The 26,257-nt window shown below is 35.7% G+C and overlaps 1 protein-coding gene across 7 annotated transcripts in view; it reads left to right on the top strand.

The window, feature by feature from the left end:
• The window catches only part of BLTP1 (bridge-like lipid transfer protein family member 1), a 223,529-nt gene that overhangs the window by 191,201 nt on the left and 6,071 nt on the right, over window positions 1-26,257 (top strand). For all 7 annotated transcript variants that reach the window (XM_059169027.1, XM_059169028.1, XM_059169029.1 and 4 more), the window contains 12 exons: window positions 5,183-5,383; window positions 6,181-6,360; window positions 8,617-8,754; window positions 9,710-9,967; window positions 10,907-11,057; window positions 11,417-11,574; window positions 11,678-11,870; window positions 12,109-12,326; window positions 14,981-15,232; window positions 16,130-16,333; window positions 17,714-17,908; window positions 18,328-18,462. In XM_059169027.1, the coding sequence (XP_059025010.1) occupies window positions 5,183-5,383; window positions 6,181-6,360; window positions 8,617-8,754; window positions 9,710-9,967; window positions 10,907-11,057; window positions 11,417-11,574; window positions 11,678-11,870; window positions 12,109-12,326; window positions 14,981-15,232; window positions 16,130-16,333; window positions 17,714-17,908; window positions 18,328-18,462 (2,283 nt within the window). The remainder of the gene's footprint in view (window positions 1-5,182; window positions 5,384-6,180; window positions 6,361-8,616; window positions 8,755-9,709; window positions 9,968-10,906; window positions 11,058-11,416; window positions 11,575-11,677; window positions 11,871-12,108; window positions 12,327-14,980; window positions 15,233-16,129; window positions 16,334-17,713; window positions 17,909-18,327; window positions 18,463-26,257) is intronic.

Genomic DNA, 26,257 nt, shown 5'->3' with positions numbered 1-26,257 from the left:
CCTATAAGTATTATGAAGTAACTGTCATATTATAAATGTTTTATGCTCTATTTTTTATATTTAAGAATAATCAGTGTTAACAAATGGAAAATAAGACATAGAGTGTTATCTTGCAAGAATTTATCACCATGAATTAAAATTGTATGAGGGGTAGTGTATGTGTGTGTGTGTATTCAATCATAATTTTATGTATTTTTATATATATACACATATATATATACATATATGTATACACATATCAAATGTCCATTTCATGAAAGATTTCCTGGTGAGATAGTCACTGTTCACTTTATTAAAGCTTAGAGTCATTTCTGCTCTAAAAATCATAGAAAGATCACATATGCAAATGATAAAGATTTTATTGACCATTTGTAAAGAGACTAGAATGAACGAAAATTGATAATTCTTTTTTTTTTTTTTTTTTTATTAGGGAAAATGTTTGAAAATCTCTCATGATGACGGTGGAGTTCTTTTTTTTTTTTTTTTTTTTTTTAATTTTTTTTTTTTTTTAAATTTTTTATAAACATATATTTTTATCCCCAGGGGTACAGGTCTGTGAATCACCAGGTTTACACACTTCACAGCACTCACCAAATCACATGCCCTCCCCAATGTCCATAATCCCAACCCCTTCTCTCAAACCCCCTCCCCCCGGCAACCCTCAGTTTGTTTTGTGAGATTAAGAGTCACTTATGGTTTGTCTCCCTCCCAATCCCATCTTGTTTCATTTATTCTTCTTCTACCCACTTAAGCCTCCATGTTGTATCACCACTTCCTCATATCAGGGAGATCATATGATAGTTGTCTTTCTCTGCTTGACTTATTTCGCTAAGCATGATACGCTCTAGTTCCATCCATGTTGTCGCAAATGGCAAGATTTCATTTCTTTTGATGGCTGAATAGTATTCCATTGTGTATATATACCACATCTTCTTGATCCATTCATCTGTTGATGGACATCTAGGTTCTTTCCATAGTTTGGCTATTGTGGACATTGCTGCTATAAACATTCGGGTGCACCTGCCCCTTTGGATCACTACATTTGTATCTTTAGGGTAAATACCCAATAGTGCAATTGCTGGGTCATAGGGCAGTTCTATTTTCAACATTTTGAGGAACCTCCATGCTGTTTTCCAGAGTGGCTGCACCAGCTTGCATTCCCACCAACAGTGTAGGAGGGTTCCCCTTTCTCCGCATCCTCGCCAGCATCTGTCATTTCCTGACTTGTTGATTTTAGCCATTCTGACTGGTATGAGGTGATATCTCATTGTGGTTTTGATTTGTATTTCCCTGATGCCGAGTGATATGGAGCACTTTTTCATGTGTCTGTTCGCCATCTGGATGTCTTCTTTGCAGAAATGTCTGTTCATGTCCTCTGCCCATTTCTTGATTGGATTATTTGTTCTTTGGGTGTTGAGTTTGCTAAGTTCTTTATAGATTCTGGACACTAGTCCTTTATCTGATATGTCGTTTGCAAATATCTTCTCCCATTCTGTCAGTTGTCTTTTGATTTTGTTAACTGTTTCCTTTGCTGTGCAAAAGCTTTTGATCTTGATGAAATCCCAGTAGTTCATTTTTTCCCTTGCTTCCCTTGCCTTTTGCGTTGTTCCTAGGAAGATGTTGCTGCGGCAGAGGTCGAAGAGGTTGCTGCCCGAGTTCTCCTCAAGGATTTTGATGGATTCCTTTCGTACATTGAGGTCCTTCATCCATTTTGAGTCTATTTTTGTGTGTGGTGTAAGGAAATGGTCCAATTTCATTTTTCTGCATGTGGCTGTCCAATTTTCCCAGCACCATTTATTGAAAAGGCTGTCTTTTTTCCATTGGACATTCTTTCCTGCTTTGTCGAAGATTAGTTGACCATAGATTTGAGGGTCTATTTCTGGGCTCTCTATTCTGTTCCATTGATCTATGTGTCTGTTTTTGTGCCAGTACCATGCTGTCTTGATGATGACAGCTTTGTAATAGAGCTTGAAGTCCGGAATTGTGATGCCACCAACGTTGGCTTTCTTTTTCAATATCCCTTTGGCTATTCGAGGTCTTTTCTGGTTCCATATAAATTTTAGCATTATTTGTTCCATTTCTTTGAAAAAGATGGATGGTACTTTGATAGGAATTGCATTAAATGTGTAGATTGCTTTAGGTAGCATAGACATTTTCACAATATTTATTCTTCCAATCCAGGAGCATGGAACATTTTTCCATTTCTTTGTGTCTTCCTCAATTTCTTTCATGAGTACTTTATAGTTTTCTGAGTATAGATTCTGTGTCTCTTTGGTTAGGTTTATTCCTAGGTATCTTATGGTTTTGGATGCAATTGTAAATGGGATTGACTCCTTAATATCTCTTTCTTCTGTCTTGCTGTTGGTGTAGAGAAATGCAACTGATTTCTGTGCATTGATTTTATATCCTGACACTTTACTGAATTCCTGTATAAGTTCTAGCAGTTTTGGAGTGGAGTCTTTTGGGTTTTCTACATATAGTATCATATCATCTGCGAAGAGTGATAATTTGACTTCTTCTTTGCCGATTTGGATGCCTTTAATTTCCTTTTGTTGTCTGATTGCTGAGGCTAGGACCTCTAGTACGATGTTGAATAGCAGTGGTGATAATGGACATCCCTGCCGTGTTCCTGACCTTAGCGGAAAAGCTTTCAGTTTTTCTCCATTGAGAATGATATTTGCGGTGGGTTTTTCATAGATGGCTTTGATGATATTGAGGTATGTGCCCTCTATCCCTACACTTTGAAGAGTTTTGATCAGGAAGGGATGCTGTACTTTGTCAAATGCTTTTTCAGCATCTATTGAGAGTATCATATGGTTCTTGTTCTTTCTTTTATTGATGTGTTGTATCACATTGACTGATTTGCGGATGTTGAACCAACCTTGCAGCCCTGGAATAAATCCCACTTGGTCGTGGTGAATAATCTTTTTAATGTACTGTTGAATCCTATTGGCTAGTATTTTGTTGAGTATTTTCGCATCTGTGTTCATCAAGGATATTGGTCTATAGCTCTCTTTTTTGATGGGATCCTTGTCTGGTTTTGGGATCAAGGTGATGCTGGCCTCATAAAATGAGTTTGGAAGATTTCCTTCCATTTCTATTTTTTGGAACAGTTTCAGGAGAATAGGAATTAGTTCTTCTTTAAATGTTTGGTAGAATTCCCCCGGGAAGCCGTCTGGCCCTGGGCTTTTGTTTGTTTGGAGATTTTTAATGACTGTTTCAATCTCCTTACTGGTTATGGGTCTGTTCAGGCTTTCTATTTCTTCCTGGTTCAGTTGTGGTAGTTTATATGTTTCTAGGAATGCATCCATTTCTTCCAGATTGTCAAATTTGTTGGCATAGAGTTGCTCTTAGTATGTTCTTATAATAGTTTGTATTTCTTTGGTGTTAGTTGTGATCTCTCCTCTTTGATTCATGATTTTATTTATTTGGGTCCTTTGTCTTTTCTTTTTGATAAGTCAGGCCAGGGGTTTATCAATTTTATTAATTCTTTCAAAGAACCAGCTCCTAGTTTCGTTGATTTGTTCTATTGTGGGTTTTTTGTTGTTGTTTCTATATCATTGATTTCTGCTCTGATCTTTATGATTTCTCTTTTCCTGCTGGGTTCGGGAAGAGGGGGAGGGAGAAGCAGGCCCTGCTCAGGAGCTCAACTTGAAGCTTGATCCCAGGACCCTGAAATCATGACCTGAGCTTTAGGCAGACTCTTAAACAACTGAGTCACCCAGGCACCCCAGCAGTATCTGTTGTTTCAAAGGATCCTTATTGAACTTTACTGGGGTGTGGGTCAGTGCTAGGGGTTGAAGAGATGGTATTGAACCTAGCTAGCAGATACATTGCTGCTAATATTGACCTAAGTCGAATTTGGAGAAACAGATAATAAGCAAACAAGCATATTTTAAGTGGAAATGTGTAGTGGGTAAGTATGGGTTAGCCAAGCAGAGAGTTGGAATGATGAACACTTTAGGTAGGGAATACAAAATCCATGAAGCAGGAAAGAATTTGGCAAGTTTAAAAAACAAAAACAACTAATGTAATTGGAGTATGGCAAATAAGAGGTAGATTGGTATGAAAAAGATTTAGAGAGACGGGAAAGAGCCAGATCATGTGGGGAAGCCACTGAAGGTTATACAGAAGAGTAGACGTGAGATTCTGATTTATATTTTTGGAACACCAACAGTCCAACTGCAGTGTGGTAGTTAATTGGAGGAGAACAAGAGTAAAAGGAAGCAGGAAGAACAGTTGGCCATTTCAACAGTACCAGAGCTGATAACTGCTTAGACTAGAGTAACAATAGTGAGATACAGGGAGATGGACAGACTTAGTATATGTTCTTAGACATGAAATAACAATGGTAATAAATTGCATGATAGAGAGAAGTGGGAAGGATGACAGATAACTCCCAGGATTCTGACTGAGCTATGTCCTTGGAAATGTCTCTTACTGGAGATGAGAGACACTGGATGAAAAACAGATTGGGGGTAAAGATCAAGAGTTCAGTTTTGGACTTGCTAATCTTTAAATGCTCGTGACACATTCTAGTAGGATGCCAAGTAACCAGGTGCAATATGAATCCAAAAGAGGTCTATATATTTTGGAAATACATATTTTGAAATTATTAGCAAAACCATATAATGTTCTCTTAAGATGCTTTACTCATATTTTTTACATTTAAAGTGTATTTTGGATTAGTCTGTACATCTGTGGTAAGTGGTGCCTGTGGGGATACTTGCTTCTTCTCAGAGAAAGAGATTTTAACTTTCTGCATTTGTGTACCTTACTCTGGCTACGGAAATGTCGACTCCAGTTATATGATTTGGATTTTTTATAGTTTGTTCTCCCCCTTCGCTTAAGCCCCAGCTATTTTTTGGCTCTTCTACTGCCTGCTTGCAATGGAGCAAAGGAGAAAAGAAATGGGAAACTATGGAGTTGACCAATCAAATGTCTAAATAATTGTCTCAAAGATGAACACAGTATTCAACCCCAGTTAACAGAAAAAATTAATTGGAAAGTACATCTAAGTCTTTACTTTGATATGATGGTTTTAAATCTATTGATCAGTTAATGTTTGTGTATTTCCATTTTAATTTTAAGTCTTGTTTGGTTCTTAAGAATGTATTAAGTGACAGGCTTTTAAAATTTTCTGTGGCTTACTAATATTTTGGATTTCTCATTTTCATTATAGGTTCATCCGGCCTGGGCAGCCCTCTTGGCAGAAGTCGACATAGTAGTAGTCAGTCAGATCTGACCAGTTCTAGCAGCAGTTCATCGGGGTTGAGCTTCACTGCATGCATGTCTGACTTTTCTCTTTATGTATTTCATCCATACGGAGCAGGGAAACAAAAAACTGCTGTTTCTGGGCTCACATCTGGATCAGGAGGACTAGGTATAATTAGCGTGTTTCCATCTTTTTGAATTTATAGCACCCTTTGAAGCTTTGATCTTTTTAGAAATCACAGTACCTTTAATAATGGATATAAAACAAGATTAGAAACTTCATTTTTCTTCTGGACAATATCCTGTCTCTGCATAAGTAGAAATATGAGATAAATAATTCAGGTGAATTAATTACGTAAGAATTTTAAACAGTATTTTGTAAGTGACATATGCAGCACAACAGTCTTTGGATTTAAAAGAATATTTATGTTACTTAAATGCTTAAATGTTCTACCGCATCATTGTTTGTATAAGAAATTGTATTCTACAAATAGTAGATTTTTAAAGTGTGTGCATCGCATTTGTCAATTTAAAATGAAACTACCTTCTGCTGCTGCTGCTTCTCCTTATCATTATTTAGCCAACTTAAATTTCACTGTCATTTTAAAGTGCAGATTTACCACTAAAAATGTTTGAGATGTTGATATTAGTGAATGTCTCTTAATTTACTTAGAGAAGTAACAAAAACATATACTCCATATCAGTGCTAGTTTTTGTTGAGGAAGTATTGTAAAAATCACTGTTGTTTATGTGCTTGAAACTATTAAATCTATTGTTGAGAATGCTAATACTCATTAGATCATTCTTCTTAAATTTTTAGCCTCACTTAAAGTGATTTTAATTGATGGCATATTCCAGTGTATTAGATAATTTCATGTAACTAGATAGTTGCATATATGTATATATATACATGTATTTATGCGTGTGTACGTGTGTGTGTGTTGTGTTTTTGTTTTTGTTTTAAAGGGAATGTGGATGAAGAACCCACGTCAGTCACTGGTCGAAAAGACTCGCTCAGTATAAACCTTGAATTTGTAAAAGTGAGTTTGTCTCGGATAAGGCGTTCAGGAGGTGCCTCATTTTTTGAAAGTCAGTCTGTAAGCAAGTCTGCAAGCAAAATGGACACTACACTAATCAATATATCTGGTACTTGTATAGTTTCTAAAAATGCTATTTTTTGGAATTAAGTAAGGGTCTCCTTTTTAACAGTGTTTATATATTAAATACATTTAATAGTATTAAGCTTTTAGTGATGAATGATTTAAATGAAAGGAATTACATTCTAGGCCAACGTACTATCTCAATTCAAGTAAGCAACATTAGGAATATGATTTCTAGATAAATGCATAGAAATGTCACCCAAAGGCCAAAATATGCTTAGTTAAATCACTGAAAAGTTCTTTTCTTCACTTCTCTACCATGAATTGGTAAAATTTTTGATTTCTCATTAGCTTAGTTTTCTGATTATGAATTCTTGAATCACTCATAAGGGATGATGGTGAAAAATTTTTTACATGTGTCATGAGATCTTAAGCTGTGTACGTGTGTATTGCTAGCTTTGTAACTAGCCATAAACCTATGGACAAATCACTTGCTCATTTTCTTTATGTTGCGACTTGACTGTTTAAAAATTATATGCATGTGGAATATTTTGAAGAGGTGGGAGTATTGCGGGAGTGAAAACCTTTAAAGTTAGTAATTGCACAAATATAGTAAGTACACTTAGAGCTAATATTCAACAGACATACACTGAGTCTATATATTACAGTGAACTTGTGTTGCTACTCTCCTAGATGATTCAGGGTGCCGGCATGAATAAAGAAAGGTCTTAAAAGTAGACAAATAAATGACAGTGCAGTGTGATTAATGCTGTAATGGAGGTTTATATAAAGAGGAAGAAATGAATTGTTTTATTCAGGAGATCAGAGAAGGAAGGCTTCACAAAAGAAATAATATTTGGGCCAGATCTTCAAAATTATGTAAACAGATTCTTGGCTTTAGCAACATGGTCTTTAATGGTACAGAAGCATCAAAAAATATGCTCTTGGATCATACTTCATTTCACTGAGGCAAAGCGTAAGTGTAACTGAACATTTAACTGTTGTATAGTTAAATGTCCCAAGGGAGAGAGGAAGTGGTTAGAGGGAAAGCTGGTAAAATAGAGCAGGACTAGAGGGAAAGCTGGTAAAATAGAGCAGGACTAGATTGTTGGGAGACTCCTATTGCAGCCTAAAGAACAGGCTCTGATCCTTTGGGCAGTGAAAAGCCATTAAAGGTTTTTAAGAAATGAGATGACAATACTGTGGCTAAAGATGACAGTATTGTATTGTACACTTTAAAATCTGTGAAGACAAAAAAAAATCTGTGAAGATAGATGTCATCTTAAGTGTTCTTACCACAAATAATAAATCTGTATGTGGATTATAAAATAACATGTTTGCATTAAAAAAAGGAAATGGGATAATGCTTCGGATTGGTGTTTTATAAAGAGTCGATGGCAGTGTGAAAAATGTGAGAGATGCTTGAAAAAACTGTTGAAATAGACCAAGCAATATGAATTAAAGCCCTGAACTGTGACAATAAAAAAGAAGAGGGCATGGTTTTGAGAGAAATGGAACCCACAAGCTTGAGTACAAGTTGTGTAAGGAGTAGAGGAGACAGGGATGCCTTGAGTTTTTAGCTTAGGTGACTGAAGGGACAGTGGACCGTCATTAACTTAGATCAAAAATAAGGAAGCGCCTAATCGGATATTTATGTGGGAGAGTCTGGTAGATAATTGGCTGATGGGCTATGTGGATATAGACTCAGGCTGAAACAGAAATGTTGGTTTGGGGGACGCTGATGTGTAACTCCTTATGGAAGAAGCTCTGGTGGAGGAACAGAGGAGCATATAAAACTGGGGCAGAAGAGTGCTCAGAGCAGAACCCCAAGAAGCAGCCATCACAATGCCTTCAGACTGACAAGTCCCTATTCTTTGTCTAAAAGGAAAACAGTAGTTCTTGTCACACACTATTTGGTTTGCAGCTACTTTTGAGGAAGTTTGTGTTCCTGGCCATCCCGATTATTCCGTTTCCATATTTGAGAAGAACCCTGTGTTAAACTGAAAACTTTCAATAAGTCTGATCTTTAGAACTTCTCAGAATTTCATGATAAACTGACAATAGAATTCCAAGTTGCCCTCACCTCAAAAAAAGAAATGGGAATAGTGTAAGAATGTGCTATTTTTATCATTTGTGGAAGGAACAATATCACTTGCTAATCATACCATATAACATTTTTTGGTATTTCATTATTTATAACATTATTATAATTCAGTTATGTAATATGTCATACCTACCATACGACAATATTAAAGGTTTTGGAAATCTGTTCTCTAACAGATTTTGTTTATTTATGTATCAGCTGTATGTGATATAGGGTCTGCCTCCTTTAAATATGATATGCGTCGACTCAGTGAAATTCTGGCATTTCCAAGAGCCTGGTATAGGAGAAGTATTGCAAGACGCCTATTTCTTGGAGACCAAACTATAAATTTGCCAAGTAAGCTTGCTATGTAATTGTAATTATACTTAAGTTACTTTTAATTTTGGTTATAGTAGTAACAGGAATCAATGATTGATACCACAAACTTTGTCTTACTTGCTAAATTGTACCCGGTAATTCATTCATTCATTCAGCAAATGTCTGCTGAATTGTTAGCGGCTGAGTGCCTCTAACGTGCTAACCACTGGGGTTACATTGGTATTGGAGATCACAAAAAGCTTGCGCTCTTAGACATTGCATTCACCAGGCTGATATTCTATTATGATTATTCTATAATTTGCAAAATCTGAAAATGCAGAAATACCATCTAACTGTCCAAATTAATCATGGTTAATTAAGCATGGGAAACAGAAAATGTTGGGGATATGCTATCACATTGCCTGCATTATTTCCTTTTAGACTTAGATGTTGTTGTAGTAGCATACTGTGTAAGTGAAAGGTAGAGTTAATAAGATACAGTAGAAAATACTAGAAATCCAGGTTTGAGTCTATCCCTTATTTATTTATTTACTTATGAGAGAGAGAGAGTGCACACATGCATGACGTGGTGGGGGTTGGGACGGGCAGAGGGAGAGGAGGAGAGAGAATCCCAAGCAGGCTCCCCACCCAACACGGAGCCTATCAATGGGCTGTATCTGACAACCCTGAGATCATGACCTGAGCTGATTTCAAGAGTCAGATGCTTAACTGACTGAGCCACCTATTCCCTTATTTGTAAAGTGGAAAAAAGAGTACCTGTGTTGCCCCTCTCATGAACTTCCATGAGAATTAAATAGAATAACATGCTGGAATATACTTTGCAAACTATAAATTGCTATATAGTTCTCAAATAGAGAACTAGGAGGAATATATGATTAGAAAAGGTAGAGTCATAAAATTTATTATTTTATAACATGAAGATTGTACCCTGATTAATTTTATTCTATTAATTTTGTTTTTACTTTTCTAACAGCATCTGGCCCAGGGACACCTGATTCCATTGAAGGGGTAAGCCAGCATCTTTCCCCTGAATCATCAAGGAAAGCTTACTGCAGGACCTGGGAGCAGCCTAGTCAGTCAGCCTCTTTCACCCACATGCCTCAGTCACCTAATGTATTCAATGAGCATATGACAAACAGCACCATGTCACCAGGGACAGCAGCACAGAACCTAAAATCCCCAGCTTCCATAAGATCAAGGAGTGTGTCTGATTCTTCAGTTCCCCGAAGAGGTAATACAGTTCTCTTTGTTATCAGTATCCCTCCAGAGCCTGCAAGATAAAAATCTTAATTTGTTGCTCCCAGATTTCTGCCTCAACTCTAGGAAAATATTAATCTTACAGATTTTTATGGAATATGGTGGGGGGTTGGGCGGGGTAATACCCAAAACCATAAACAACAAACACTTCAAAGTATTTGCCAGAAGAAGAGATAGCTTGGGTGGCTAGTAGCTTTGAAAGGGAAAAAAAGAGAGGAATGAGCATATTATTACTTTGTTCCACATGGTATAGTTATTTTTAGAAGTAAAACAAACCTACAACGTTGTAAAAGATGTTTAATTTTGAAAAAGTTAATTTTTTTTTTCTGAGTGTCAGACTCATTTATGAAAAAGTTAATCTTTGGTATTCATCCATTCAGTCATTCTTTCATTCAGCCAGTGTTTTTTTAAGCTTTTTTATGTGCTCAGCACTCTTACTTGTATCTGAACATATAAAAGTGATATAAGAGTATAATGAATAAATGCAGGATTCAAGACTCACACTGAGCCCACAGGAACCCAGCAGATGGGCACCTCAGCAGACATCTGCATTTCAGAATGGTCCCTGCCTTCAAGTCCTCTATTTGGCAGCAGCAACTTAATGATTTTCTCCTTTGTTAAGAAAATCCCAGGATGATGATCTGTGGTGCTGCACCCCATGCACACCAGAATTTCCTCATATAAAACGGATGTTGTAAAGAGCTTTATAAGCTTTCAAGAAGACTAACAGCCCTTACTGAACATTCAGTAAATGGTAGCTATAATTTTAGAGGCAAAATGGCAGCTATTAAATGTTAGGCTTTAATTAAGAATACCATATTTTTACTTTCGGGACGATAGTGTTAAGAGTGGTAACTTTTAATTCTCTGAGCACCTATGTGAATGAATGTGCGTTTGATTTTCCTGTTTTTAGATTCACTTTCAAAAACATCAACTCCTTTTAACAAATCGAACAAAGCAGCCAGCCAACAAGGGACCCCATGGGAAACATTGGTCGTGTTTGCCATCAACTTGAAGCAATTAAACGTTCAAATGAATATGAGTAATGTAATGGGAAATACAACGTAAGCTATTCAGATATTAGAAAAATTAATGATTAGTTTAATTTTTCTTATAGTAAAGCAATTTAAAATCTTTTTAATATTAAAATGTTTGAGACAGTAGAAAAAAGCTATAAATTGCTTTATCTTAAAAATATCTTAAAGATATTATAATATAAAACAACATGGAATATGTACTCTAAAGAGAGAAAATTATAAGGAAAACAGTGTAATATGCTTTATTAACAATATTCAAACATTTACCACAGTTTTTGTAAGAAATGTATTGTTTTATCAGACTTTTTAAAATCTTCTAACTCCTGTTTTAATTCATGACATTGAAAACTATCTGTCTAGTTAACAACCCTTTTTCTTTTCTCCAGTTGGACAACTAGTGGCTTAAAGAGCCAGGGCCGTCTGTCGGTAGGAAGTAATCGAGATCGAGAGATAAGCATGTCCGTTGGTCTGGGAAGATCACAGTTGGATTCTAAAGGAGGAGTAGTTGGAGGGACCATAGATGTAAATGCTTTGGAGATGGTTGGTATGTTGAAATTTTACAACTGAAAACACATTTTTGAAAATTGATTTTGGTAAGTTTTCCCCATTAGGCATTTCTATGAAAGTAATTATTGTTTCTATTTTAGCTCATATTTCTGAACATCCAAATCAGCAACCTAGTCACAAGATTCAGATTACTATGGGTTCTACTGAAGCTCGTGTTGATTACATGGGCTCAAGTATCCTCATGGGTATCTTCAGTAATGCTGATCTGAAGCTTCAGGATGAATGGAAAGTAAATCTGTATAATACACTGGATTCAAGCATGACTGATAAAAGGTATTTAGTAAAATGTTACTTTCTGGACACTTTGTGTGACTGCTTTTAATATGTTTTCTCTCATCCAGTGAGAAAACAAACAATTCATTTTTGTGACAAAATGACTTTATATTATGCAACTAATATGAAAGAAAAAGCTGGGTGGAGAAGGGAATTTTCCTTGTTTTTTTTTTTTTTAATTTGTTTCTTTTTTAGTTATCTTCTGTAAGATATGTGATAGTTCTGTTTTATGCTTTAGTGAAATATTTGTCCATGGAGATTTGAAGTGGGATATTTTCCAAGTAATGATTTCAAGATCAACTACACCAGACCTGATAAAAATAGGAATGAAGCTCCAGGAATTTTTCACACAACAGTTTGACACCAGCAAACGGGCTCTGTCTACCTGGGGACCTGTTCCATATCTTCCACCTAAGACAATGACTAATAACCTAGAGAGAAGTTCACAAGAACAATGTAAGAATTAGAGCTAAGCCTCTATATATACTTTATCTTTCACCAAATGTTGTGTTACAGTCTTAATTTAAAATAATATCTATGTACCATACTTAGAAAGTGATCCACATGCTCTTTATTCTATTTACTCAGCAAGTACCTGATTTCCTACTCACCAATAGAATTAAAGGCCATCATTTGTGAAGTCATGACATATTACCTCCTTCCTCTGCCATAACTTACCTATAACCATACGCATTCCATGCTCTTGAATACTAGTTATGACAATACCATATTCTGGTTTAGAACATGGGCTGTGGAATAAAAATGTTTGAGTTTGGATTTATTAGCTGTTTCATAATAGGCAGATTATTATTTTCACTCAGGAATTCAATCAACAAATCAACTATATTCTTAAGCATTGGTTTAGGCATAAGAGATACACTATTGGGCAAAGTTCCCACCTACATAAAGCTTTGTTTTAATGGGAGAGATAGACCATAATTAATTTGCTAACTAAATATGTCAGATAATTTCAGATAGAAAGGCATGCTAAGAAAGCAGGGGAAGGAAATAAAGAATAATAGTGTGTGAGGCTAGCTAGTTTAGAAAGGGTGGTCAGAGAAGCCTTTTAAAGTTCTAGGCTAGAAAGATCTCTACTGGGGAAGAGAGTTCTGGGCACAGGGGCCTATCAAAAAGTCCAAAGCTCCTACCGCAGAAGAAACTCGGCTTATTTGAGGATCATTAAGGTGGCTGCTTTGGTGGAACAGAGTAAGCAAGCAAGAAAGTGTTAGACATGAATGGCCACAGATAAGATTTTGAATATGATGGCTAGCTATTGGAGAGTTCTGAACAGTTTCATATTTGATTTACTTTTTCTTAAAATACTCCTTTTGGAAGAATCACTCTGGCTGCTATGTGAAGAATAGACTATAGGTGGCAAAGAGTGGAAGTAGAGACCAATGCAGTAATTCCCATTAGTGTTGTTGCAAGCATAGTTATATTAAGAAGGCTATCAGAAGGGTCCAGGCAGCAAATGATTGCAGCTTTAACCAGAGAGGTGAAAGTAGTGAAAAATGTCAGAATAGGGGTTATTTTATTTTATCTTTTTAAGATTTTATTTATTTATTTGATGAGAAAGAGACATCACAAGTAGGCAGAGAGGCGGGGGGGGGGGGCAGGCTCCCTGCTGAGCAGAGAGCCTGATGCAGGCCTCTATCCCAAGACCCTGAGATCATGACCCAGGCTGAAGGCAGAGGCTTAACCCACTGAGCCACCCAGGCGCCCATGGGGATCATTTTAAATAACTCTTTATAATCACAGAAGCAGTACATGTGCATTGGAAAAGCCTAGGAAATACATATAAGCAAAAATTGAAACATCACATTCCACCCAGAAATCATCACTCTAAACAATTTAGAGTATATACTTTTAGATAATTTTCTATAAACCTATATAAGACATATACTTTTTACCAAAATATTGTTCATATTGTTTTATAACCTTGTCTAGTGAATAGTATCCAAATAATATCTATGTACCATAGAGTATCAGTACCATATATGTATCCAGTTTTCCATTTTGCTAAATATTTCTCTTCTCTGGCTTTCTAACCACATCCTATAAATGACCTAAAATTATTCTTAAAACTGGTTTGTCTAAACCAATATATCAGAGTCAAGATCCCAGGTTAAGTCTGGTTATGTTCCTTTACTCTTTTAATGCAGCATAGTCCTTTTTCTAATGACCTGAGTTGTTGAAGAGACTTAGCCAGTTGTCCTATCTTCTAAATTTTTTTTTCAGTTGTTTGCTTATAGTTTCATTTATCCTGTTCCTCTAATCTCTATATTTCCTTTAAACTAGAATTGGTGGTCAGGCATATACAAATTAGAGATGTTCCCCAAAACTTCTGACCTAGATTTTTTAAAAAAAAGTCCTTGTCTTGAAAAACAAACCAGGCTTAGGGAACTGGTTTTAGATTAAAGGAAACTAAAGAGAAATGCTAACTAACTGGAATGAGAGTTGTGGAAAACAGCCAAAAAGGACATTATTGGGATAAGTGAGAAGTATAAATATGAATGTTACATCTGATTAGTGCTTCTCAAACTTTATTGTGTACTATTAAAATACAGATTTTGATACAGAAAGTATAAGGTGGACTTGTCTCGGTTTCTCTCTAACAAGTTGCCAGGTGAGGCTGATGCTGCTGGTCCTCAGACTTCACTTTTGAGTAGCTAGGCTATAAGCGAGTTAAAAAAAAAAAGAGAGAGAGAGAGAGAAGACTTCTATTTGACTTATAGATCTTCTAATGACTAGTTCACTTAACCCCTCTTGTGCTTCACTTGAAAGGATTCTAGATAAAATCCCTAATTTACAGAGCTATTGTGAGAATTGTATAAAAGTTAATGCCAGCACTTTATAAATCATGACTCATTACTGAAGTGTTAAGTTATAGTTATTATAGCAAGTTACTACTTTCATTAGTTTCTATCCATCCTTACTTCACAGACTATATTTTTGTTAGCTTCTACTTAATGTTAACCAGGTATTAAATTGTTTTCATCCCTTCCCAGCATCACTTCAGCTCTAGAAAATAGCCACTTGCTGCCTTCCTACCTGCCATTCAGGGTGTTTGTGAGGCCTTTGAGAATAAGTGCTTTTTGGTTTTCTTGCAGTGCTCGATGCAGCTCATCATCGACATTGGCCTGGAGTATTGAAGGTGGTATCAGGATGCCACATATCCTTATTTCAGATTCCATTACCAGAAAATGGAATGCAGTTTGGAGGATCAATGAGCTTACATGGAAATCATATGACACTGGCTTGTTTTCATGGTCCAAATTTCCGTTCAAAATCCTGGGCCCTTTTTCACTTAGAAGAACCAAATATTGCCTTTTGGACCGAAGCTCAGAAAATCTGGGAAGATGGTAAATTGACACATTTGTAACTTTTACCTTTTCTTACCTTCTGATATGATTATAAATGACAGTAATTTTCCTTTCTCATGTCTTTTGTATGTTTTCATTATATTTCTGAAGTCCAACTCTGTTCTCATGTACTTAATATGTCAAGGAGTTCATTGCCAGTGAATCAATATCTGTAAAATCTGAAACATGTTAAAGGACTTTCTTCTGAACTTGCCATCTTATTCTGTTTCTGGGCAATTAAAGTTTCTGCTGTTGTGGCTGGCCACAGTCATAATAATAGTTATTATAAATAGTATAAAAATATAAAGACTCATGGTGGTAGTTTAAGGAAATAGTCAAGACTAAAACTATAGGGCGCCTGGGTGGCTCAGTGGGTTAAGCCGCTGCCTTCGGCTCAGGTCATGATCTCAGGGTCCTGGGATCGAGTCCCGCATCGGGCTCTCTGCTTGGCGGGGAGCCTGCTTCCTTCTCTCTCTCTCTGCCTGCCTCTGTGCCTCTATGCCTACTTGTGATCTCTGTCAAATAAATAAATAAAATCTTTAAAAAAAAATAAAAAAAAAAAAAAAAAAAAAAAAAGACTAAAACTATAAACTTTATTGGTAAGGCTATGCTTTTACCTGTATTTACAGTGATAAACCTCCTTCCTTTTAGTTATTATTTCCTAATATGTGATTTCTTAATGATGAAGGAAAAAAATGGATGCTACTCATTACCAGGGATAAATCCAGTTATAACTAAAAGAAAGAAAAATTATTTGTGATTTTTTTTCTTACTTCTCACTTTTTTATACCCTTATCTATGTTTGAGTTAACTAAATCTATTAATCTAGAGTCACAACTGTTTTCTTGCATCTAAATGTAGTTTGTTAACATCAAGAAACTTTTATTTTTCTTCTAGGCTCTAGTGATCATTCTACATATATAGTACAAACATTAGATTTTCATCTGGGCCACAATACCATGGTTACCAAACCATGTGGGGCTTTGGAAAGTCCTATGGCAACAATAACCAAGATAACAAGGCGTCGCCATGAAAACCCACCCCATGGAGTAGCAAGTGTAAAAGAATGGTTCAACTATGTTACAGCCACAAGGAATGAAGGTTAAAAATTTATTTCTTTAGAGATTTATTTTCTTTATTTGGGGCTCTGTTGCCTGTGTTTAGAATTTAAGTGGAGGGAGAATTTTCAATTCTTGAATTAAACTAGTTTCATTTTACTCATAAATAACAATATTAGTACCTGATTTACCATCCTAGTAGTGTAACATCTCATAGACTAAAAATTATTTTAGGTGTAACTGAAAATATTCAAAATAAAGTTGGTTTAAATAAGCAACATTTATTATAGTTAGAAAAATATTTTTGTAGTGATGCTAAACATGAGAAGCTTGGTAAAGTTACTATATAACTAAGTAATAGAATGCTACCAACTTTAAGGTTTGGGGTGGTTGGGATGATATAAAACTAAATAATATTCCTATGAAGTAAGTTTAAAAAGAGTGCTTTTGATGGGTTTTTCCATTTGATTAGAATCACAAGTCTTATAATAATGTGGCCAGGAAAATTCTTATTTTGTGGCTGTTTTTGTGTTCAAGTTTATAGTACTGATATTACCAATCATAGAAAAGTGACTACACTGAGACCTGCTAAGACTTGAATGTTTTCCTTAAAAATAACCACCTTTCAAAATGGGAAAGATGACTTGGGCACCACTGAAAATAGTTACTATGGAATAGGCAGCGCCAGGGATTAGAGACTATTAAAAAGGTTCTGAGAACAAAGGAAGGTAAGGAAGTAAATTAGAAGATTATGCATGTATTGACTGTTATGTACTGACTCTGCTACCTTCCAAAGAGAGATTTTTTGAGGAGAGGGTTCTTTTGGCTGGGATACCATGGAGGGGCTATTAGCCAACTGCACTGCTACCTGAGTACCTGAGAACTGCTGATTTTTATAAGAAAACTGTAGCACTTATGTTGGGGAAAATCAGGACTTCTACCTTATTTCAAGGTCAGGAACATATTTATTTGCAAATTCTATGTAAGAGTAAAGTATTCAAGCAATGGAGAACTCTGAGCATAGTGAAAGACTTAAATTTAGACAGAAATTTAGTTAAAAATGATATTCATTTTAAAGTTTGACAAACAAAAATAAAGTGTATTAGGTTTATCCAAAAACCATGTTATAAAGCTTCAGTCTTGAGAATAGTGATATATATCACTATCTATATATATGAGTAAAACACTACATATATATGTAAACATATCACTATATTTATATATAAATATATTTCAATAGATTAATATATATATAGGTAACTATTCTCAAGACCAAAGCTTTATATGGCTCTACTTTTAAAAATGTGCGTCATTATTTTCCAGCTTCTAAAATTCTATGTATGATAGTGTCATGAAAGCTATAGGTTTATCATTGCCTGTTGGTTTAATTTGGTTCTTCTTGTCTTTATTATTGTCCATATAGAGCTAAACCTGCTTCGTAATGTTGATGCTAATAATACTGAGAATAGCACTACAGTGAAGAATTCTAGTTTGTTGAGTGGATTCAGAGGAGGTTCTAGCTACAATCATGAAACAGAGACTATCTTTGCATTACCAAGGATGCAGCTTGAATTTAAATCCATTCATGTTCAAGAACCACAGGAACCTTCATTACAGGGTATGTAGAAAAATAGTTTTTAAAGTTACTAAGAAAATTCTAAAGGAACTTCAAATTACTGTTTTCTCACAGATTATTTATGTAATAGTAATATAGTCTAATTTATTTACTTAGTTTTTCTTCCCAGCTTTTGGCTTCTGGCAAATAATTTAATCCATTTGTGCCTCTTTCTCTTCAGTAAAATGGGGGACAGTCATAGGATTTCATTCAGAATGTTTTATGAGGAGTAAGTGGCATATACTTGGAAAGTGCTCAGTAAACTATATCATCATTTGGAAATCACTTACAGAAACTACTCAATTGTCTATAGTTGCATTTAAATGGATGCATTTACATAAACCCTTGTAAATCCCTTATAAACAGGAAGAGAAAGGGGCATATCTCATTAAATCTTTTACTATAGAACTTTGCCATTACAGATGCCAGCCTGAAGCCGAAGGTAGAATGTAGTGTGGTCACAGAGTTCACTGACCACATTTGTGTGACTATGGATGCTGAGCTCATCATGTTTCTTCATGATTTAGTGTCAGCTTATCTTAAAGAAAAAGAAAAAGGTGAGTAGCATTTTTTTCTTCTTTTTCCTTGCCAATTTCAGCAAAGGCTCTTGTCTGTGTCGTTTAAATGGATTTTTATGGTCTAGTGATACAATGAGTGGAATGTGTCTCCTTCCTTTGAGTTGTAAATATCAATCAGTGAAATAAATATAAATAATATATTAGTAAAACTATGTGACAGAATTTCTGAGGGTCTGCTATGTCCGTGACACTCTTTTTCTAAACGTAACTCACACTGAATGGTGTTTTATACTTTACAAAATATTTCCATGTTTGTTATGTACATTATCAGGCCTTGTAGGAGAATCTCACAAAGGAGGAAGATAAGGGAAAGCTCTTTGAGGAAATATTGCTAGTCAAATGAAATGGCTAAAAGAACAACTACATAATAGCATGAATTATATACATTGTTAGGAAAACAAATAAGTAGATAAATCTGTTTAGAATGCAGAAAACATTATCTTTTCATAAATAAATAATTTGAACTTCAGTGGTGGTGTTTTATTTTTATGAGCTAGCTAACATTGGTTTATCTCCTGGAAATATACGTTTGTCCATTAAGAAACATATGGTGACCTTAATATCCCTATAGAACTGGTTGAATAGATTATGGTGTCCATATAATGGAATGGAATACTCTGTAGTATTTAAAAGAATGAAGTCGTCAGAAATATGATGACATGGAATAGTCTCCAAACATATGGTCTTTATCCAATAAGTAATTATTGCACAAATATATGAATATATAGTAGTAAAATAGCAGATGTGATTTTTTTTTAATTGCTTGGAATACATGTTATTTGTTTGGGTCACCCTGTGATACATCATTTTTAAAATGAGCAAAAAGACATAATTTGTCTAGCAGGTATTTTAAGATGGTCTCATGATGAATGTTTAAGTGAAGAAAACAGATTATCAAAAAACAATGCAAAAGTGGCATAACATAGATTGAATTGCTGCTCCATTACTGTTAAATCTACGTGCCAAAAATCCAGTGAGAGTAAAATCAGTAATGATGGCTGGAAGAAATCTGTGAGACATTAGTTGAAACTTAAATGACTAAAACCATATAATCGAAAATATTATATATAATTTGATCCAGTCTTCACTTAAAGCACCAACATATACCAATCCCTAGTGATCCTCTTGTTTTTCTCTGTGCCTTAATATTTAAATTTAATATGGGGAAAAATAACAGAGACTCTGAATAAACCTGTGAAGTTCAGAATTCTTTTCTAGTCCATGTCTATATAAAAGTCTGCCAGATTTCTTTTGCAATTATTATGTGAAATCTTGTCATTTTATGAAATATGTTTTGGTTTTGGTCTGCCATGAACCGTGCATATTTAAAAACAAAACAAAACAAAACAAAATAAAAAAAGCCACTTTCTTTTTAGATACAAACTCATGCACAACAACAAAAAAAAGAGAAACAGACCCAATGAGGACAACCTGGTGGTTGCCAAAGGGGAGAGGAGTGGGAAAATGGACAAAATGGATAAAGGGAATTAAGAGCTACAAACTTCCAGTTATAAAATAAGTCATGGGGGAAAAAAATTAAAAAATATAAATCATGGGGATTAAAAGTACAACATAAGGAATATAATCAGTAATATTTTAATATCGTTCTCATGGCAAGCATTTCAAAATGTATGTACTTGCTAAATCACCTTGTTGTACATCTGAAATTAATTTATTACATATAAATTATATTTAGAAGTAGAAAATCAAACTTGTATAACACTATTTTAATGGGAAAAGGAAATAAGGATTGATTATCAGATTTACAATAACCAAATGTTATTGTTTTTAGGAATTTCAGTTATAAATAAAAATATTTTAATAGTTATAAGTGTATTTTGTAATTAAAAACTAAAAGCAATTAGTTTTGACCAAAATAAGCATAAACATGCCTGAGAATAATCTTTAACAGCATGTAAGGCTAGACTAGAATCAACATATTTCTAGAACATCAAGATACTGTAGCACTATAACAACTACCAGAAATAAAAGCAGAGTGACTATGAGGAGGCAGTAACTGAAGACATTTATATTCTTATGTAATTTGAATGTAAGGACAGTTTTATTCCTAGGCTCATTCCCAATGAATATGTTATCCCTTACTGCTAATTCATGATAAAGTTAAAACCAGAGTTACATAATGCCTGTCATATTACCTAATTTATCTATTATTTTATGCCCAATTTGTGTCATGAAAATCTCTGCTGTAAGAGAAATGCTATATACATTAAAGTTTGCCAAATGAAAGCTACATTGTCTCAGATTTGATTTTAATTTTATATATATTATGATCACCAATTTAAAGATTTTATTTATTTATTTGACAGAGAGAGATCACAAGTAGGCAGAGAAGCAGGCAGAGAGAGAGAGAGGAGGAAGCAGGCTCCCTGCTGAGCAGAGAGCCCAATGCGGGGCTCGATCTCAGGACCCTGAGATCATGACCTGAGCCAAAGGCAGCGGCTTAATCCACTGAGCCACCCAGGCAACCCTATGATCACCAATTTAAAAAGAATTTGTCTTTCCTAAAACATTTGAGTATTCATTATAAAGGGTGAAAGACTGCTTACATAAAAAGTTCCTAACTTATTACCAGTGTTCCAATATATAGAGAGACAGTAACGTCCTAAAACTACCGAGTGGTAGTTTTTTTTTTTTTTTAAGATTTTATTTATTTATTTGTGAGAGACAGAAAGAAAGACAGAGAGAGATCCAGGACTCAGTCCCAGGACCCTGTGATCATGATCTGAGCCAAAGGTAGATGCTTAACCATCTGAACCACCCGGGTGCCCTGGAATAGTTCCCTTTAAGTGAGTGAACTGTATGATACATGAATTGTATCTCAATAAAATTGCTAAAAAATGTCAACCTGCAGCCATTCTTTGCTATCAAGTAAATATCAGCATTCTTTTTTTTTATGTCAATATCTTTATTTTTTTAATTATTTTTTTTAATAATTTTTTATTTTTTATAAACATATATTTTTATCCCCAGGAGTACAGGTCTGTGAATCGCCAGGTTTACACACTTCACAGCACTCACCAAAGCACATACCCTTTCCAATGTCCATATAACCCCACCCCCCTTCTCCCAACCCCCCTCCCCCCAGCAACCCTCAGTTTGTTTTGTGAGATTAAGAGTCACTTATGGTTTGTCTCCCTCCCAATCCCATCTTGTTTCATTTATTCTTCTCCTACCCACTTAAGCCCCCATGTTGCATCACCACTTCCTCATATCAGGGAGATCATATGATAGTTGTCTTTCTCCGCTTGACTTATTTGGCTAAGCATGATATGCTTAGTCCTTTATCCGATATGTCATTTGCAAATACCTTCTCCCATACTGTCAGTTGTCTTTTGGTTTTATTAACTGTTTCCTTTGCTGTGCAAAAGCTTTTGATCTTGATAAAATCCCAATAGTTTATTTTTGCCCTTGCTTCCCTTGCCTTTGGCATTGTTCCTAGGAAGATGTTGCTGCGGCTGAGGTACAAGAGGTTGCTGCCTGTGTTCTCCTCAAGGATTTTGATGGATTCCTTTTGCACATTGAGGTCCTTCATCCATTTTGAGTCTATTTTCGTGTGTGATGTAAGGAAATGGTCCAATTTCATTTTTCTGCATGTGGCTGTCCAATTTTCCCAACACCATTTATTGAAGAGGCTGTCTTTTTTCCATTGGACATTCTTTCCTGCTTTGTCGAAGATGAGTTGACCATAGAGTTGAGGGTCTATTTCTGGGCTCTCTATCCTGTTCCATTGATCTATGTGTCTGTTTTTGTGCCAGTACCATGCTGTCTTGATGATGACAGCTTTGTAATAGAGCTAAGTCCGGAATTGTGATGCCACCAACTTTGACTTTCTTTTTCAATATCCCTTTGGCTATTCAAGGTCTTTTTTGGTTCCATATAAATTTTAGAATTATTTGTTCCATTTCTTTGAAAAAGATGAATGGTACTTTGATAGGAATTGCATTAAATGTGTAGATTGCTTTAGTTAGCATAGACATTTTCACAATATTTATTCTTCCAATCCAGGAGCATGGAACATTTTTCCATTTCTTTGTGTCTTCCTCAATTTCTTTCATGAGTACCTTATAGTTTTCTGAGTATAGATTCTGTGCCTCTTTGGTTAGGTTTATTCCTAGGTATCTTATGGTTATGGGTGCAGTTGTAAATGGGATTGACTCCTTAATTTCTCTTTCTTCTGTCTTGCTGTTGGTGTAGAGAAATGCAACTGATTTCTGTGCATTGATTTTATATCCTGACACTTTACTGAATTCCTGTATAAGTTCTAGCAGTTTTGGAGTGGAGTCTTTTGGGTTTTCCACATATAGTATCATATCATCTGCGAAGAGTGATAATTTGACTTCTTCTTTGCCGATTTGGATGCCTTTAATTTCCTTTTGTTGTCTGATTGCTGAGGCTAGGACTTCTAGTACTATGTTGAATAGCAGTGGTGATAATGGACATCCGTGCTGTGTTCCTGACCTTAGCGGAAAAGCTTTCAGTTTTTCTCCAATGAGAATGATGTTGCGGTGGGTTTTTCATAGATGGCTTTGATGATATTGAGGTATGTGCCCTCTATCCCTACACTTTGAAGAGTTTTGATCAGGAAGGGATGCTGTACTTTGTGAAATGCTTTTTCAGCATCTATTGAGAGTATCATATGGTTCTTGTTCTTTCTTTTATTGATGTGTTGTATCACATTGACTGATTTGCGGGTGTTGAACCAGCCTTGCAGCCCTGGAATAAATCCCACTTGGTCGTGGTGAATAATCCTTTTAATGTACTGTTGAATCCTATTGGCTAGTATTTTGGTGAGAATTTTCGCATTTGTGTTCATCAAGGATATTGGTCTATAGCTCTCTTTTTTTTTCCCCTTTAATTTTTTATTTTTTATAAACATATATTTTTTATCCCCAGGAGTACAGGTCTGTGAATCACCAGGTTTACACACTTCACAGCACTCACCAAAGCACATACCCTCCCCAATGTCCATAATCCCACCCCTTTCTCCCAAACCCCCTCCCCCCAGCAACCCTCAGTTTGTTTTGTGAGATTAAGAGTCACTTATGGTTTGTCTCCCTCCCAATCCCATCTTGTTTCATTGATTCTTCTCCTACCCACTTAAGCCCTCATGTTGCATCACAACTTCCTCATATCAGGGAGATCATATGATAGTTGTCTTTCTCTGCTTGACTTATTTGGCTAAGCATGATACGCTCTAGTTCCATCCATGTTGTCGCAAATGGCAAGATTTCATTTCTTTTGATGGCTGCATAGTATTCCATTGTGTATATATACCACATCTTCTTGATCCATTCATCTGTTGATGGACATCTAGGTTCTTTCCATAGTTTGGCTATTGTGGACATTGCTGCTATAAACATTCGGGTGCAGTGCCCCTATAGCTCTCTTTTTTGATGTGATCCTTGTCTGGTTTTGGGATCAGGTGATGCTGGCCTCAGAATGAGTTTGGAAGTTTTCCTTCCATTTCTATTTTTTGGAACAGTTTCAGGAGAATAGGAATTAGTTCTTCTTTAAATATTTGGTAGAATTCCCCCGGGAAGCCATCTGGCCCTGGGCTTTTGTTTGTTTGGAGATTTTTAATGACTGTTTCAATCTCCTTACTGGTAATGGGTCTGTTCAGGCTTTCTATTTCTTCCTGGTTCAGTTGTGGTAGTTTATATGTTTCTAGGAATGCATCCATTTCTTCCAGATTGTCAAATTTGTTGGCGTAGAGTTGCTCTTAGTATGTTCTTATAATAGTTTGTATTTCTTTGGTGTTAGTTGTGATCTCTTCTCTTTGATTCATGATTTTATTTATTTGGGTCCTTTCTCTTTTCTTTTTGATAAGTCTGGCCAGGGGTTTATCAATTTTATTAATTCTTTCAAAGAACCAGCTCCTAGTTTCGTTGATTTGTTCTATTGTTTTTTTGGTTTCTATTTCATTGATTTGTGCTCTGATCTTTATGATTTCTCTCCTCCTGCTGGGCTTAGGGTTTCTTTCGTGTTCTTTCCTCAGCTCCTTTAGGTGTAGGGTTAGGTTGTGTACCTGAGACCTTTCTTGTTTCTTGAGAAAGGCTTGTACCACTCTTTATTTTCCTCTCAGGAATGCTTTTGTTGTGTCCCACAGATTTTGAACCGTTGTATTTTCATTATCATTTGTTTCCATGATTTTTTTCAATTCTTCTTTAATTTCCCGGTTGACCCATTCATTCTTTAGAAGGATGCTGTTTAGTCTCCATGTATTTGGGTTCTTTCCAAACTTCCTCTTGTGGTTGAGTTCTAGCTTCAGAGCACTGTGGTCTGAAAATATGCAAGGAATGATCCCAATCTTTTGATACCGGTTGAGTCCTGATTTAGGACCGAGGATGTGATCTATTCTGGAGAATGTTCCATGTGCACTAGAGAAGAATGTGTGTTCTGTTGCTTTGGGATGAAATGTTCTGAATATATCTGTGATGTCCATCTGGTCCAGTGTGTCATTTAAGGCCTTTATTTCCTTGCTGATCTTTTGCTTGGATGATCTGTCCATTTCAGTGAGGGAAGTGTTAAGATCCCCTACTATTATTGTATTATTGTTTATGTGTTTCTTTGATTTTTTTATTAATTGGTTTATATAGTTAGCTGCTCCCACGTTGGGGGCATAGATATTTAAAATTGTTAGATCTTATTGTTGGAAAGACTCTTTGAGTATGATATAATGTCCTTCCTCATCTCTTATTATAGTCTTTGGCTTAAATCTAATTGATCTGATATAAGGATTGCCACTCCTGCTTTCTTCTGATGTCCATTAGCATGGTAAATTCTTTTCCACCCCCTCACTTTAAATCTGGAGGTGTCTTTGGGCTTAAAATGAGTTTCTTGTAGGCAACATATAGGTGGGTTTTGTGTTTTTTATTTATTCTGATACCCTGTGTCTTTTGATTGGGGCATTTAGCCCATGAACATTCAGGGTAACTACTGAGAGATATGAATTTAGTGCCATTGTATTGCCTGTAAGGTGATTGTTACTGTATATTGTCTCTGTTCCTTTCTGATCTACCACTTGTAGGCTCTCTCTTTACTTAGAGGACCCCTTTCAATATTTCCTGTAGAGCTGGTTTAGTGTTTGCAAATTCTTTCAGTTTTTGTTTGTCCTGGAAGCTTTTAATCTCTCCTTCTATTTTCAATGATAGCCTAGCTGGATATAGTATTCTTGGCTGCATGTTTTTCTTGTTTAGTGCTCTGAAAATATCATGCCAGCTCTTTCTGGCCTGCCAGGTCTCTGTGGATAAGTCAGCTGCCAATCTAATATTTTTACCATTGTATGTTACAGACTTCTTTTCCCGGGCTGCTTTCAGGATTTTCTCTTTGTCACTGAGACTTGTAAATTTTACTATTAGGTGACGGAGTGTGGGCCTATTCTTATTGATTTTGAGGGGCATTCTCTGAACCTCCGGAATTTTGATGCTCGTTCCCTTTGCCATATTGGGGAAATTCTCCCCAATAATTCTCTCCAGTATACCTTCTGCTCGCCTCTCTCTTTTCTTCTTCTTCTGGAATCCCAATTATTCTAATGTTGTTTCATCTTATGGTGTCACTTATCTCTCGAATTCTCCCCTCATGGTCCAGTAGCTGTTTGTCCCTCTTTTGCTCAGCTTCTTTATTCTCTGTCATTTGGTCTTCTATATCGCTAATTCTTTCTTCTGCCTCATTTATCCTAGCAGTGAGAGCCTCCATTTTTTATTGTACCTCATTAATAGCTTTTTTTATTTCAACTTGGTTAGATTTTAGTTCT

The sequence above is a fragment of the Mustela lutreola genome, chromosome 1 (genome assembly GCF_030435805.1).
Source record: "Mustela lutreola isolate mMusLut2 chromosome 1, mMusLut2.pri, whole genome shotgun sequence".
Taxonomy (NCBI): Eukaryota; Metazoa; Chordata; class Mammalia; order Carnivora; family Mustelidae; genus Mustela; species Mustela lutreola.
Note: the sequence above shows the minus strand (reverse complement) of the source record. Positions and strands in the feature narration are given on the sequence as shown.